The sequence below is a fragment of the Diadema antillarum genome, unplaced genomic scaffold (assembly GCF_040938485.1).
Source record: "Diadema antillarum isolate AM-2024a unplaced genomic scaffold, OU_Dant_1.0 seq00001751_RagTag, whole genome shotgun sequence".
Lineage (NCBI taxonomy): Eukaryota > Metazoa > Echinodermata > Echinoidea > Diadematoida > Diadematidae > Diadema > Diadema antillarum.
Genome location: NW_027272433.1, coordinates 375,490 through 392,033, shown reverse-complemented (window position 1 = coordinate 392,033; position 16,544 = coordinate 375,490). Strand labels below are relative to the sequence as shown.

General features: G+C 40.8%; 1 protein-coding gene across 1 annotated transcript in view; it reads left to right on the top strand.

Annotated features, from left to right (window-relative positions):
• Positions 1-16,544, top strand: part of LOC139712022 (uncharacterized) — a 79,184-nt gene extending 62,640 nt beyond the window's left edge. The window contains exons 53-68 of the mRNA XM_071623861.1: positions 150-287; positions 1,167-1,412; positions 1,899-2,036; positions 2,789-2,914; positions 3,524-3,646; positions 4,093-4,208; positions 6,525-6,762; positions 7,433-7,564; positions 7,897-8,022; positions 8,346-8,473; positions 9,704-9,932; positions 11,235-11,313; positions 13,213-13,376; positions 14,287-14,711; positions 15,128-15,244; positions 16,452-16,544. Of these exons, the coding sequence (XP_071479962.1) occupies positions 150-287; positions 1,167-1,412; positions 1,899-2,036; positions 2,789-2,914; positions 3,524-3,646; positions 4,093-4,208; positions 6,525-6,762; positions 7,433-7,564; positions 7,897-8,022; positions 8,346-8,473; positions 9,704-9,932; positions 11,235-11,313; positions 13,213-13,376; positions 14,287-14,711; positions 15,128-15,244; positions 16,452-16,544 (2,618 nt within the window). The remainder of the gene's footprint in view (positions 1-149; positions 288-1,166; positions 1,413-1,898; positions 2,037-2,788; positions 2,915-3,523; positions 3,647-4,092; positions 4,209-6,524; positions 6,763-7,432; positions 7,565-7,896; positions 8,023-8,345; positions 8,474-9,703; positions 9,933-11,234; positions 11,314-13,212; positions 13,377-14,286; positions 14,712-15,127; positions 15,245-16,451) is intronic.

Sequence of the window (16,544 nt, the reverse complement as noted above, 5' to 3'; positions counted from 1 at the left end):
ACTTTTATCTTTATTAATTTTTGTATAAATTTAGTAAATTGATATTCAAACAAGTAGTTCCAGGCAGCCAAGTTTGTTGCAAGCAGTCCGTTCTGTGTAGGTCAAAGGTTACTCCCAATGTTATCCTTGTCTTCCCCCCCCCCCCCCAGATATCAATGAGTGTACTCTGTCTCTGAATGACACTTTGAGGCATGACTGTGATGTCAATGCTCTATGTACCAACCAGCCCGGCAACTACAGTTGTGCCTGTTTGACGGGCTATGCAGGCGATGGATTCCAGTGCCAAGGTACGAGAAAAATTTTTCCCTTTTTTCCCCCTGTGAATGGTCAGTGTTGCTCCATGTTGTGGGAAGAAAATATGCAGTAGACTTTCATGTCTTTCTTCGCTGATAAATACTCTTACAGCTCACAGCAACGTTTATGATTGAAATAATGAGTAGATTTTGTTCCAAATGTCATTTTGCCCACTCCTCTGTTTTTTTATTTCTTATTTTTTTGTTTGCTTGTTTGTTTTTGTTCATTTTTTTTTTTTTGGGGGGGGGGGCGAGGTTAGTTTTGTTTTGTTTTGTTTGGATTTGTTTTAAAGGGGATGGCTAGTAACTGATCAGTGGGAATCAGTGGGAATGCTGAGGGATGATTGTTCCAATCCTTGTGGGATTCATTTAAGAGTACATTATACATCTATTCTTGTGTGAAAATTATTTGCTTCAGAATGGTCTCATATTCAAGTAATGTGCAGTTTAATGTTTCCAGGTAAGCATCCCTGGTCAGTGACGGGGCATTAATCTGCACATTACTTGAATATGAGACCGTTCTGAAGCAAATAATTTTCACACAACAGTAGATATATAATATACTCTTAAATGAATCCCACAAAGATTGGAACAATCATCCCTCAGCATTCCCACTGATTCCCACTGATCGGTTACTAGCCATCCCCTTTAAACATTCTGCTACATAGCACAAACCACAGCAAAAGTTATTTACTTTGTACACTTCCATCAATGTCTGACCAAAAAATACTTGTAGACACATGTACCTGATGAGACTGAGTAGTAAAATCCATGAAAAAAAAAGAATTTTTGAGTGCATCAAATATAGTTTCATTATGATTCTGTGTGTTCAGTACCTGTCTATTTTAGAATCTTCGTTCTTACATGACACAGATATCGACGAATGCAACTCCACCAACGTGTGTGTAGCCAACTCGCAGTGCACCAACCTCCAGGGGTCTTACGTGTGCTCCTGCAGCGACGGTTACCGTGGCGACGGCCGCGTGGAGTGCACGGACATCAACGAGTGCGAGGAGCAGCCGAACATTTGCGGCAGCAACGAGATCTGCAACAACACTGCAGGGAGTTACAGCTGCATGTGTGAGGCCGGCTACACATCCAACGGAACAGACTGCATAGGTCAGATTTGATTTTGGCTGATAGATAGGTGTGAAGCTTTAGTCTATGACCCCTGCCCCCAACTTATTTTTTTTTTTTAAATACTAAAGAAGAATCCGTGCTAACGGGAAATTCTTCCCCTCCCCCTGTAAATGATATCAGTGAAGCTACACATCATAGTTTGTAGTACTCTAATTTGTATGAAACATATTCATCATATGAAGAAGTATATTCATGTACAATTGTATGTGTAATAAGAGGACATACGGACATTGAATGTTTAGATTGTTGTTAGTTCAGTATTAACAGCTTAACCAGGCTGATTTTGCTACAAGACACATTTCCCTAGACACCTGCCTTAGAATACATCTACATGGGACTCATCTTCAATTGGTGGAAGACGGTATTGTGTAACTCAGAACAGCAGAAGAAAAGAAAAAGGAGAAAAGATCTGTCAAGAGTTGATTTTTGGCATGATGGGAAAAAACGTGTTTTGATTCTATGCAGATATTGACGAGTGTTCCGACGGAGCCCTGAATGACTGTGATCCGCTGGCAGTGTGTACAAACACCCTGGGCAGCTACTATTGCACCTGCCAGGCTGGGTTTATCAGCCTGGAGGAGCCCTATGGAAGGCAGTGCAACGGTGAGTAGGTTTTTAATACTTGAGCCATTCTCCACCCTTCCCCCTTCCCATCCCCTCCCTTCCCTTCCCCCATTCCTACCACCCCCCATTCCTCTTGAAGTAGTTGCGGTTAGATACACTTGTATATTTGCAGCGGCCATTGAAGGGGCACTTGAACTCGATCAACCCTTTGACCGACTGCTGTATGGTCCGAGCTGTCTTTGATAAGGACTGTGCTGTAAGGTCCTTTTTAGTGTGATTGCACTACTGCTACTTTTGAAGTCAAGTACTTCACCCAGCATCCTTACAATTGAATGTCTGTCTGGTTTGTCCTGCTAAGTGACAACAATTGCTCCTCCTTTAACAGGGATGTGAGAGTGCAGAGCTAAATCTGATGTCAGACTTATTTTACTTTACTCAAAACTCAGAATTTCTTTTTTTTTTTTTCAGTTCAAATGCATTGAAATGTTTACAGTTTAATGCGCTTCAGAACAGACTTGTTTTCAGAAGTTTCAGATTTGTTCTTTTTTATTTTCTGCAATTTTTCTCACACCCCTGCATTACAATCCTTTCAGTTTTCAGACAGACCACCAAAGATTCTATTACTCTGCCTACTTTTTGGTCGAAATAATAGTTAAACCCAGTGACGACAGGCCAATATTGCTACAACACACATTTTCCATAGACACCTGCCCGAGTATACTTGGAACTCGTCTTCAACGGGTTAGTCGTGATTCACATCTCGCTCTCTCTCTCTTCCTACATCCCTGCAGACATCGATGAATGCACTCTTGGTATCAGCACCTGTGACCCGGTGACTGAGGAGTGCTTCAACACCTTTGGGGCCTTCACCTGCTTCTGTGCCACTGGCTACCAGATCACCAATGGGCAATGTCAAGGTAAAAAAAAAAAGAAATCATGACCCACCTATCCACCCTCTCCACCACCCCCCCCCCCCCCAAAAAAAAAAAAATAAATAAATAGACAAATAAAAATACTTGTAAATGAATATCTGAAAAGATAGATACATATATATAGCCATTGCACCATAACTCTATCTCTCCCTCAAGGGATTGAAGAAATTGTGATCTACAAGTACCTACCCATCCACCCCCAAAAGTGTAAATGAATACATGAAAAGATGAATAGATATGTACTGTATATGACCAATGACGCCTGTTGCTGTTGTACCCTAAGCAATTTTGGAGGGGGGGGGGGGGGACTGAAAAAAAAAAAATAAAATGATGCAAACTTAGTGTGTCCTTTCATCCATTCTTGATAGCTGAGCAGTTTTCAAGACTTGAGAGTCCAGAAGTGGTCAAAATTATTCTGTGTGGGAATATAAAGCCAACTAAGCCGCTTGATATTTTATGTGATTGTGCTGTTTTTATGGATTGTTGTCATATAGCAATATATAGGACCAGTTTAGGCCTGTCTTATACCAGCATGAATTTACCAATCTTTTTGTATCTCTCTCTTCTTGTGCTACCACCACCGCCTGTCTCCAGACATTGACGAGTGCCTTGACGACCCATGCGCTGACCAAGCAAACACGAGATGCGTGAATCTTCCAGCCTCCTACGAGTGTGTGTGCAGGACAGGTTTTTACCGGGTTGGCTCAGATTGCCTGGGTAAGAACTCTTTTGGCTGGCAGACAATTTGGGCAATTTCAAACCAGAATTTGTGTTTTAAAAAGTGATATTTAGTGAAAATTTGAGCCAAAGTCAAGTGGTGATTTACTAGGCCATGTTATCATAGCTTTCTCCAATATGAATAAAAAGTGACTGAGGCTAGTTTTCCCATTTATTTTTTTCAGAATGTGTAAACAGAAATTTCTCAAAACTTTTGTAGCTTTTGCCATATTTGAATGAACCTTGCACCGTTCTGTTTGTATGTACTTTTTAATATCTATCTAAATTCAATGTGAACATGGAGTAGAGATTCACTTTCAGCTTCCAGGAGAAAAAGGACTTCCGATGAGTGTGTTCTGTAATACAAATAAGACAACATATCCCTTTCCTTTGCCAGAAGAAACATCATAATAAATTGGCACAAATCTTATCCCCTCACCGTACAGTGGCCAAGTCTATGGTGCTGACTGCAGTCTTTGAGGGTATTGCTGGTTTGACGGTGTTGGACCAGTTCTTCGACTACCAAGATTTCAGCTCCTACATTCCACAGCTTGAAACAGATGTGAGTATGCTAGTGACACTCCTCCTCCTCTGCCTCTTTCCTCTCCTCTCCCTCATACTCTCCTTTCTCCTCCTCCTCCTCCTCCTCCTCCTCCTCCTCTCCCTGTTATTCCTCCTCCTCCTCCTCCTTCTACTTCTTCACCTCCTCTTTGCCCTCCTTCTCCTTCTCCTCCTTCTCCTGCTCCTCCTGCTCCTCCTCCTCCTCCTCCTCCTGGATCCTCCTCCTCCTCCTCCTCTTCCTCCTCCTCCTCTCCCTGTTATTCCTCCTCCTCCTCCTTCTACTTCTTCACATCCTCTTTGCCCTCCTTCTACTGCTCCTCCTCTTTCTTCTCTTCCTACAACTTCTCTGCCTCTTTCCCCTCCTGCTACTGCTCCTCTTTCTCATCCTCCTCCTTTTCCTCCTCGTCCTTCTCTGCCTCCTCCTCTTGGTACTTCTTGTCTTTCTCCTTCTTCTCGTTTTTTTTTTTCTTGTTATCCTCTTCCTAGTTTTCCTTCTCCTCCTTTTACCCCTTCTTGTCAACCTCCTCTCCACCTTCTTCTACTTAGCCTCCATTTCCACCTCCTCCTCCTCCACCTCCATCTACTCCTCAGCCTCTTTATCCTCAACCTCTTCTTCATTTTCCTCCTTTCTTCCTACTGTGTTATTATCAAAATCATTGTGATCATCATCATTATTACCATTAGCATTGTATTTCCTCATTCCTATAAGATATGTTGCCCTCTCAGGAAAACACAACCTCTCTTTAATACACACATAAACCCGTTTAGGACGGGCTTTGCTGCAACACACATTTCCCATTGACACTTGCCTGAATATATGTGACCGGCGACAACGGTTTCAGGCAAAAGTCAGGAATATTGAAAATTCATTTTTTCACTGAATCATATTGCCCGTTTCTTAAGCTTTGCATTGATATAAAACACTTGTATTCTTCGGCACCATAAGTGGGCATAGAAAGAGAAATAAAATGCACTTTTTAAGTTGTCAGCCTGACAAAATTGCGAGAAAACAGGCTTTGAAGATTCACCTCTTTCTCAAAGACAATGTCCGAGCAGCGATGCGAGGGGAGAATCACCCATCCGTATGATGGTGCCAATCGATGTTAAGCTCCGCCTCTAGCAACCACATTGCCTTCTGATTGGCTCACTGAGAGAGTCAAATTTCCCGGGCACCTTCCTCGGAGCTCAGCGTATGGAGCCGAAAAACAATGCGTTTCGCTCAGGTTTGTTTACCAGTACGTCTTTCAAGATGGCGAATACGATAATTGCACGTATGGTGTACATGTACATATGTACAACTGTATGGCGCACGCATTACGCAATGGCATCCACACGCCATGACCCTGTGCATGTAACAGGAGCGGTGGCGAATCCACACATTTACAAATCGCGTTTTCATTGTGGTTAATTTGTCTTTATCATTGGCGACCCATCAGAAGGCAGACAATTGCTAGTGCTGGCAAGGGTCACGCTTCCTGTTTGTTTTGCTTTTACAAGACATGCATATGTTGCTGTGTTCGGTGGTGCTAATTAAATTAAAACAAACAAACAAACAAACACGACTCGTTAGTTTGGTGTGAACTTGACGTGTAGTATTTGAATAGAATTGGTCACATGTGACCGCTCCTTTCCTCTCATCTACCTTCCATTGAGTCAGTCTGCTGTCATATTTTTTACTACATGTACAAGTAGACAAATTTGAGAATATTTAGATTTATTTTCACACGATTATGTCATGCTAAATGATTTTTGTTTCACTTCCGTTGTCTAACATTGCGGTAGAATAGTTTGGATAGAAAGCCAAATGAAGAGCACGCACTACAGAGCGAGCGTGTATATAAACCACTATAGCAAGAACAATAGAGCATGTAATCGTGCACGCGTGGACAAAGCATTCCCCAAACGCTGCAACTGGTGTCTCCGAAAGCCGAATTATGTAAATGTATGCGACGCACCAGCCAATCGCATGCAAGAACCTGCGCCGTAGCAACACTGGGGATATTGGCGCGGCGTTCGAAAGAAGCTCGAAACTGACGAGTGCGATCCAACATAGGGTGCTTAAAATTCCATTTTCGATAGGAAAAACTTTAGTCTTATGCTATGAAATTTAGTGTAGATGTAGAAAACATATCAAAGATTCGATTTTTGCAAAAAACCTAAATCGACAAAAATAATGGTCAAAATCTTTGTACCCCGCCTAGGAGGGAATTTACTCTTGCGACTTTTGCCTGAAACCGTTGTCGCGGGTCACATATACACTCAGGGCTAGTCTTTAACGGGTTAAACGTTAATTTGCTTGGCTTTACTTCACTACCAGGTGGACGCACTCTTCCAGACAAGCGTCCTCGTCAACTACACCTCAGTCTCCGTCCTCTCCTCCAGCCTCCTCCCCACGGGGGTCGAGGTGGTCTTCACCGTCGACTTCCTCCCCACGGCGAACCCCGTCGGCGACGAGATCGCGGCTGCCTTCCTGGCGGGCCTCCAAGGGAGGGACGGAGATATCCTGCTGCCAAACAACGTCGTCCTGAGGACGTCGGTCTTTGCTGGCGAACCAGGTGGGTAATCATGCTGGAAAGTTACAATATATATATACATTGGAACCTCATTATCACAAGCACAGATATAGCGAGATTCCTGATTTTACAAGGTAATTTAACACATCCCTATTCCTTTTTGTTTTTGTTTTTATGCCCAATACAATGAGATATCGGGTGTTAATGAGGAAAATTCCTGTGGTCCCAAACAGCTTGTTATAATGAAGTTGGTATGTAGTGGGTCTGATGAGAAGTTCTTTTTTTTTTTGAGGTAGATCTTGAATATGAATTCTCTTTAAGATCTGCTATAAAGAGAATGCCTGTTATATCCTAATGAATAGAATTCAACAGAGTTTAACTCGATTGTATCAACTGGACTGGATATTGATGTAGATCGAAAAGAAGAGGTAGGACACATATTTTTGTGATATAATTTTGCAGGACATCAACCACAGACTCTGACATGACGATTAAACCCATTTAGGCTAAGCTGATTTTGCTCTAGCATGCATTTCCCATAGATACCTGCCTGAGTATACACGTGAGTAGTCTTCAATGGGTTAATATATTATTGTGTATAAAGCATCATTGGACTGTCGTGGCATGATTACATAATGTCAGTGATACCGATTGAATTGACCCTCCGTGAAGGAATGATTTACAACACAGTTTTCTCCCCCTTTGCCCACAGTTATGGATCCGTGCTTTGAGCAGACAGATAACTGCACTTCGAATGCTGACTGCATCTTCCTCGGGAGCTCCGGGAACTACACATGCGAGTGCATGGATGGCTACATGGGAGACGGATTCACAAATTGCACTGGTCAGTTGTTTGTTGCGGGGGAAGAACTTTACAACAATTTGCCAACTTGTTGTGAGAGAGCAAAACTTGCACTATAAGCTTCTTAAATTTGTTGCAAATTTAATAATCTAGTACATGTATTCAGTTATTGTACAGTAGTCCAGAGACTGTATAGAGTGAAAATATGATTACTTTGAAAATTATGGTTATGATTATGATGCCACAATATTTTAAATGGTGAAACTACTGAAAGTGACACATTGATATGAAGTAATATTCACCGATTGGTGTTCTAGATGGTCACATTGAAAGAAAACAAAACTATTGAGCTAATTTTTTACTGATGTTAACAGATATCAACGAGTGCCTTCAGGATCCATGTACTGGTGAAGGAGAAACCTGTGTGAACACCCCTGGATCGTATTCTTGCCAGTGCCAGATAGAAATGGGGTATATTCTCTGGGATGGAGTCTGCACATGTAAGTATGATGGAATATCTTATGTCTCTGACTTCCAATAGCAACTAACACCAATATTTATAATAATAATCAACCTACATGTAATCACTCATGGTGATGTTGAGATATTAAAGAAAGTAGCATATTTTCTTAAAATGACTGAACAAATTATATTTTCAGCGAAATTGTGTAGCAAACTGTTATTTGTAAGATAATTTGAAAGGATTGAGATAAAGAATTTGAAGAAGTTTATTGTAGAATGTGAAGCAATGTCATTTTATTTTCAAATTAGGTGCATAGATGATAATAACAGTGATAATGTTCCTTTTACTTGCCATTTTTAGTGGCTGAGGTTTACCTGTGTCAGTACACGATCACCACCATCAACAACCAGCCAGTTATCTTCACAAGCAACCTTACAGATCCTACGAGCGCAGTGTACAACCAGCTGGCTATGCTTGTTTGCGATTCGGTGAGTCCCAGGCAGCCCTGCCTCAATATGTCCATCAGGAATCATGAATGACCCATCATGACCTTGCCCCATGGTCAACATGTCACCCCAAAAAAGTAACAGACATTATTAAAGCAAGAAAACTGCCCAATATGGTGACTTTTGGTTAAGAAACTGTATAAATTGATAGCTACCCGGAAATGAAAAAGTTGTTTTTTCATTAAATCCTGCAGTCAGATTTTTCAGAGTCTAAGAATACAGGAGAAACCTTCAATAATGAAGATCTAAAAACCATGACAATAACGATGTATCAGGGTACACAAAGAAAAATGAAGAGTCCAGACCTAAAAAAATCACATTGAATGTGATTTGTAGAGGGAGACAAAGTGAAGAAACTCGCATCTGAAAAATCACATCGTTATAAGATTGCTACATGTATATCCGACCTCTTCATGGGGAAGTTCCACTGTATTTTGAAATTTGAACTGTTCCATTGTTGCAAAGCATGTAGTCATGGTCATTTTAATTACTTTAATAGTAAAGCGTGTAAATTAAATCTCTTCGACTGGACTTACTTGTGAAAATCACGGAGAGAACAGTTTCGTGACTCGTCCGAGTCACTTCTTCAGCAAAATTCCTCAACGTACAGACAATAAAGGCAGTAACATCACCCATTCACCCTCCACGGGTGAATGCTCGCCAGCCAGACAGAGCTGAAGAAGTGACTCGGACGAGTCAGTAAACTGTTCTCTCCGTGATTTTCAAGTAAGTCCAGTCGAACAGATTTAATTTACACGCTTTAACATACTACCTGGATGAATCAAAATCTACATCGATATACTTTTATAGTGCATTTCCGTGCCAGTCCTCCCACATACTTGACTGTTGATTGTATCTAAGAAAGCAGTACTGCACAGTACTGAGCCAAAAGTGGGCCACTTTCCAATGTGCACCAAAAGCATAGGAAACCCTACTCTGCTATGCCAGAGAGTGCTCAAACGCAAAGTGGTCCAAAAGTGCATCATATCAGCTTGTTGGTATGAGAAGAATGTGCATAACACACACTAAAGTCACGATGCAAAGAGTTAATTCTCTCTGTGTATTCTCTCTATAATCACAGATCGTTTAATGCTCAGCAATGATGCACAAGAAGAAAAGGTGTTTGCTGATACCCATGTACAAAATTTGAAAAATCACATCACGTAATTCTACATACATATATAAAAGAGTGTAACATCTCTTGTATTTCAGGCTCGTTATGCCGTACTGCTGGAGCCGTCCCTCCAGAATTTCTACCTCCTGTGTGTCATCGATGGGTTTTCCAATGGTTCGGTAGCGGCTTCTTTCTATCTGGCCTTTAACGAGTCGGTCAGCACGTCGGAGACGGCCATCGCCAACGTCATTGGCCAGGCAGAACTAAGCACCGGCATCGCGTCACAGGGAAATATCACCATCGACACAAATTCTGTGTCTGCCAGATGTGAGTGTTGGGGCTTGACTCTGTTACACGTACCTCTTCTTGCATGTTGCTACATACAGTAGCATTTAGATATTGATTATGATTATGTCTTATATTGGGTTTGTTTTCTGTCCGTCTTTTTGTGTGTTTGTTTGTTTGTTTGTTTTTAATTTGTTTGTTTGTTGTTTGGGGGCATTTAGAATTACAGGATTTTACATGTAACCTCTGTACAGTTTGACCTTGATTAACCGGACACATTGGCACTGACGGGCATCCAGATAGGCTATTTGGCCGGATATGAGAAATACAGCTGTCCCCGCGTTCACATTGGTCCCTGCAACGCGGGGACAGCCACAAGAGATCTTATTTTTTTTACGACTGACCGTCCACACTGTTTTCTCATCTGTGGGGGCAATTGGAGCTTAGGGTGAACTCTGCCCTTGAAACCAGGCATAGCGCATGCGCACATTTGATGACCACAACTCGACGCTATCAATTTCGCCCCAAGGTCACTCTCCCCTCCAAATCTTGTCCCCGTGCGCGACTTGCGTGGCAGGGACGAGGGGGACAAGTCCTAGTGAGCGTTCACATTATGGTTTGGGAGGAGAAAGTCCCGCAGCGTGGGACTTTCTCCACGTCGCGGGGACTAATGTGAACGCAGGGTGTATGTTCAAAGACAGCACTTTCCAGTATATTATGCTAGGGGTATACACATGTTATTACCAATTTATTGCTCCCTTGATACTTAGCAGCTGTCCATATTTAGATGACACTGCTGATAAAGGCGTCTCAAATACTGGCAATAACTATAAATCTCTGTAATCTCTGCTTGGAAAGCGAAGTGTTGATTGTTTTATGTCTATTTTCGTGGGTCTATTTCATTCCATGGTAGGTCCATATTCAAACAAACAATTATCATGCTAATCTTTCAGTTACAGTGTTGTTGCAGGATTAAGTTAGTGTCTGCTGCAATGATCAAATATGTCCCGCCGTGTATTTGCACCATCAATTATGTACAAAATACCAGCGATTGTATAAAGTGGGAGTGAGGTGAAATGCTGACATCAAATGTGTACGCTGGAGTATTTTCCTTTTCTACAGAGCAGATCATGTCACCACAAACCATATCGTAATATTTTGATGATGTGCCATATGATTATTAGAGGATTTGTCAGAGATATATTCATCACCAAGGAGCACATGAAAAGAGTTTGTATTTCATTCTATGATATCTTGCAAGTCATGAATATTATGGCACTGTTGGTCTGACATTGAGTCTGTTTTGTGTTTTTCTACCATTTCTTTTTCCACCCTGTCATCTAGTGATCAACCAGCAATGTACAGACGATTTCTGTCAGAACGGAGGGACGTGTTCCTTGTCTAATGGCCTAAGAATGTGCCAGTAAGTGGGACTATACAATGTACATAAAAAATATTTTTATCTGATTTTTTAGAACAAGCTACATAAGGATGGCTGCATCAAGGAAGTCAACTTCAAAGCTATGCAATGCCATGATTATAAAACATTGACCTGCCTAGCTTAAAGATGTTGCAAAATTGTAAGATGAATTGGAAAAAATATAATGTTACATACACAACTTATTGTGATATCGAATTAGACTGTAGCCTCATGGGTCATGCATGGCACAGTACAATATATGATTGTGTGTGTGTGTGTGTGTGTGTGTGTGTGTGTGTGTGTATATCTGCACTTATTTTTACACTGTGTTAAAGTGAAACCGTTATGGAAATTCATAATTAATTATTTTGATATAAATGAGTTAAGGAATATGGATTGGAGAGATATATTTGGGGGAATCTCGGGTTATTCAAATAGATCAAAATGTGTAAATACTTTGATTATCTTAATAAAATACATCATTTTTAAATCTAGAATGGGAAATAAGTTACCCACTGGAGAAAAGATGCAAAAGATTATTGTTGAATTAATAAATGAGGAAAAAATTCTTGCGACCAAGGCTGGGAAGCTACATGTACATTTACAAAAATGGGAATATTTTGAGACTTCGTTGAATAAACCAGTCTGAAGCTACGTGCAACGTCTGTGACTTTTATGAAAATAGTAATGTTTCCATAGTATTCCACTCTTTCTTTTCTTCATTTTTTTCCTTTCCTTCATTCCTCCTCCTCTTCTTCTTCTTCTTCTTTTTTTTTTCTCTTGTGTTGTGTTGTATTTTCTCCCCCTCCTTTCCCATGCGTTCCTGTCAGCCTGTTGGCGGGCTGATTATATAACTATATTTACTATATTGTGATGTGTAGGCAAGAGCAGTTAACCAAATTAGGTGCATGTGTATGTGTGTGTGTGTATGGGTGTGTTGTGTGTATTTGTGTGTTGCATGGGTACAGATAGGGGTGGGGGAGGAAACAGGAAGGGAAGGAACTGGTGGGGGTGGTCATAGGGACTCAGGAAGGGATATGAGTTAGTAGGTGGGCGGGTATTGGTTGATAAATAATATGGTTCCATTATTTATTACTGTATAATTTTGCTGCATAATTCATTTGGATGATTATTAAGATTAATGCTAGAAGAATTGAATTATCACTGTTAAATTTAAGCAATTTTTTTGAGAGCATAGGGGAAGTGACTGTATGTAAATTGATAATTGTTCATGAAAATGTAATTTTTGTTATGTCATTATGTACAGCAATAGCAAATTTGCTATTATGATCACAAATGTATATTTTCGTCATTTCAATTGTAGCAAATGAAAATTGTTATTTTTTTCTATTACTTTGAATGGAACAGAATAAACATCGTTGAAAAAAAAAGAAAAAAAGTGTGTGTGTGTGTGTGTGTGTGTGTGTGAGTGTGTGGTGTGTGGGTGTCTTTGCAATACTTTGTGGTATACTTGTAACCAAAATACTTACACGAGTGCTGACTACAACTACCTTTTTTTTTGTTCAAGTTTTTGCTGCTCTTTCATTTTGTAGAGAAAGAAAATTATGATATTGCAAATCTTACGTGTAAGAAATGAAACGACAATCAAGAAAGTCTTCTCTGATTTGGAGTAACTAATGCTCTTATTTACCAAACTTTTTCTTCAGAGGCCTAATGTCCAGGGCGATTTTTACATGAAATAATGCTTTCAGGTCATATCCAAGAATATCACATTTTATTTATCCTCTTCAAATTTTAAACTCATAGAATTTTTTGTTTTTTCAAATCCTGAAATCCTGTCTGAAAGTAGGAATAATATTTAACTTGGAGATGTGACTACCACTAAGCTCAACTTACTTTTTTCTTCTCTTTTCTCCCCTTCACTCTCTCTCTGTCTTGAAGATGTCCTCCCGGTTATGAGGGAGACAACTGCGAGATCGCCTTAACAACGCAACCCCCGACAGCCACCTCACCGGATGTTACCACAACGCAGGCAGAAACCACGGCAGCGGGAGTGACAGCCACGACAGGAGTCACTGTAACGCTTCCAACCCTATCACCAGAAAGTGAGTGGGATATTACTTCCTGTCCAGAGAGCTGCAGGGCTGACATTCCAAAGCCTGCTCCCAACTTTGAATATGTGTTAACCTGTTGAGGACGAGTCCCGAATATACTCGGGCCAGCGTCTATTGGAAGTTTGTGTTGTAGCAAAATCAAATGTCCTCAGCAGGTTAATACATTGTAGATGAAAATGTATCTTAGTAGATGGGAAAGCTCTACAAAGCTGTTATTGGTAAAATGAAAATTGATAAACAGAGACCCACTCTATGTTGGAAACACAATACAGGGGAACCTCTTTGTAATGTGGACCTAAAAACCATGACAATTGCTTTTTTATGTATTGGGTGTTTGTTTTTTTTTTGCATTTCAGGGTACACAAACAAAGAAATATAGAGATAGGGTCTGCAAATAACCTTGTTTGTGATGGTTCTGTTATATTTGACCCCTGTAACAAGTTTCCACTGTACTGTATACTTGTGTCTAATACACTCAAACCAACCTCAAGATTTGTAAGGTCCCAAGGTCCTTGTTCAAGTGGGACTTTGTAGTTCAGTGGACTCCCGTTGTAACAAAGTCCTTGGGACCGGCGGTTTTCTTTTGTTATATCAAAATTTCGTTATAACCGAACAGATAAACAACAAGAACACATAGAGTGGATAATGTGACGGCCTGAGTTTTCACTTTGTTGTAACCGGAATTTCATTGTTACCATGCTTGTTATAATTGGAGTGCACTGTAGCATAAGCTTATGCTTCGATGCACAGATTTGCTGACGGGCACTTTTTTGATTTTCGAATGTATCCTGAGGACAGTGCATGAAGTTCGATTCAGTCAGACTACCCATGTTACCCCACACTACCAGGTCTGTCCAACTCTGTCTTAATTAATGCTGCCATTATGATTTGTTTCCCACAGCTGGTTTAAGCGAGGCCCAGATTGTCGGCATTGTCTTCGGTGTTGTCGGGCTCATTGTGGTGCTCTTCCTCCTTGGCCTTGCACTGTGTGCCGCCCTCGTGCGGTACCGCAAGCGCAACCTCCTGTACGGCGGCAAACCGCTGTACTCAAGGAGGCGGAATGAACCTTCCAACGTCTTCTACAACATGCCATACTCGCAACGGGCTGCGCGCTTCAATCAGCCGTACCGCGGAGCCGCCAACAAGCTGCCATCGTACCTCGTCGATTCCGAATTTGACATGTACAGCGACCAGACCAGCGACATCTTCGACAGCCAGGACAGCTTCAGCGACGAGAGTTTCTCCAACAATCTCAGTCACAACACAGAAGAGGACCGGCGTATGCGTCACCTGGCTGAAGTCATCACACAGTCTCCATACCTCAATGTAAGTACAAGCATGCATGTTGTTTGTATCAGCTTTTGACACACTGCTTGCATTCTACATGGTTTGTTGACTTCTTTAATACTCATGAGGACAACCTGCATTCTAAGCACTGAAATGCTTTAACTTGTGTTAAGAATGGCTCAAAAATTGCTTGCAAAGAGAAGGATGGTCAATGTTTTGATAATAAGGGGTATATGATACTGTTCCAACCGTACAGTATGACACGGGATGCTCAGGAGAGAAAGTGCATAATTATGTATGTACCTTTAAGAGAAAAGTCTCGGCTACAAGAAGAACCCTTAATCCTGTGATTCTATCTTCCAATCTATAACACGGAGGAAAAGAGAAATACTGCAAAATACAACACAAATTTCTCACAAGATGTCTCTCTTACTTCCTCTATACTCTCCCAACAGGAACGCATGCGGTCTCACATCTCGAATATCGCTCGCCGTCCCGATCCGAGACCCGGTCAGTCAGAGTTCATGCGTCCTTACATCGCTTCTGGCAGAGAGGCAGAGTATCTTTCACAGGTATGTTGCAAGGTGCTACCCATACTCTCTCTTTCAACATTTATAAACAGGGCATCCTTGTCATTTCGTATAAGAGATAGCCGAGACCACAAGAACTCATCTGTTGGAATGAAATCTCTTTAGAATGGACAGAGTAAATAAGGGAAATAATGAGTTTTAACCCATTGAGGACGGACTGATTTTGCTACTACACGCATTTTCCATAGACACCTGCCCGAGTATACTCGGGACTCGTCCTCAACGGGTTAACAGTAAAATTATCTGTCATGGAAATCTTGTATTAACCCGTTGAAGACGGTTTGATTTTGCTACAGCACGCATTTCCCATAGACACCTGCCCGAGTATACTCAGGACTCGTCCTCAACGGGTTAATGTTCATTATAGCTGGAATCGCTTTTATTTTGTTTGTTACAACTTAAACAGTGGGATTATGAAACCAAAACATGAACAGTCATGGGGATGGATTCTTATAATTGCTGTATATGCATTATTCATTATGGCACATTATGGTAGAAAAAGGTTGTGGACACATTAATCTCGCATGGAGGGGTTCTGCATTTTGTGGTCTTCTCATTGTAATCAAATTGAAAAAAAAAAAGATATACAGTTAACAACAAAATTATTCATACCCTGAGAAATTATTAGTTTTGAGCAGATTTCTTATAAGTGAAGGATGGAGTGATGGTGATGGGGTGTTAACTTTTTACTCTTATTTGTCCTCTATAAATTGACATTAATTCCAGTTTCACCTCATTCGCATAACAATAGAAATGTTGAGATATAACACCCAATCACTGTCACTCCATCCTTTACTCGTAAGAAATCTGCTCAAAACAAAATTTCCCAAGGGTATGAATAATTTTGTTAACTGTATATATATATATATATATATATATATATATATATATTCCCAAGAAAGTGACTTCTCAACCAAACTTTTTTTTTTTAAATCCATTGCTTGAAATGAGCTAGCTATTACTCCCAGATACTTCTAATTGTATCTATGGCATTAGGACTCTACTAGTAGTCAAACTTGATATCACAATGCAAGTGCCCTGGCCTGCAAAGGTATGTCTGGGCCAGATTTTGTATGTTCTTTTTTTGTGAATATTCTCGTGCATTGAAAATTTCAGCGTTCATGGATACAATAATTGACCATCAAGTGTGGAAATTGACAAATGCAATTTTTTTCCCTTTACCCTACAGAGCAGCGAGTCATATGACAGCGTCAGGCAGGGTCGGAGGTTCCAGATCCCGCGAGCCCAAATACCATGGGGGATTCACGAGAGCTACAGCTAG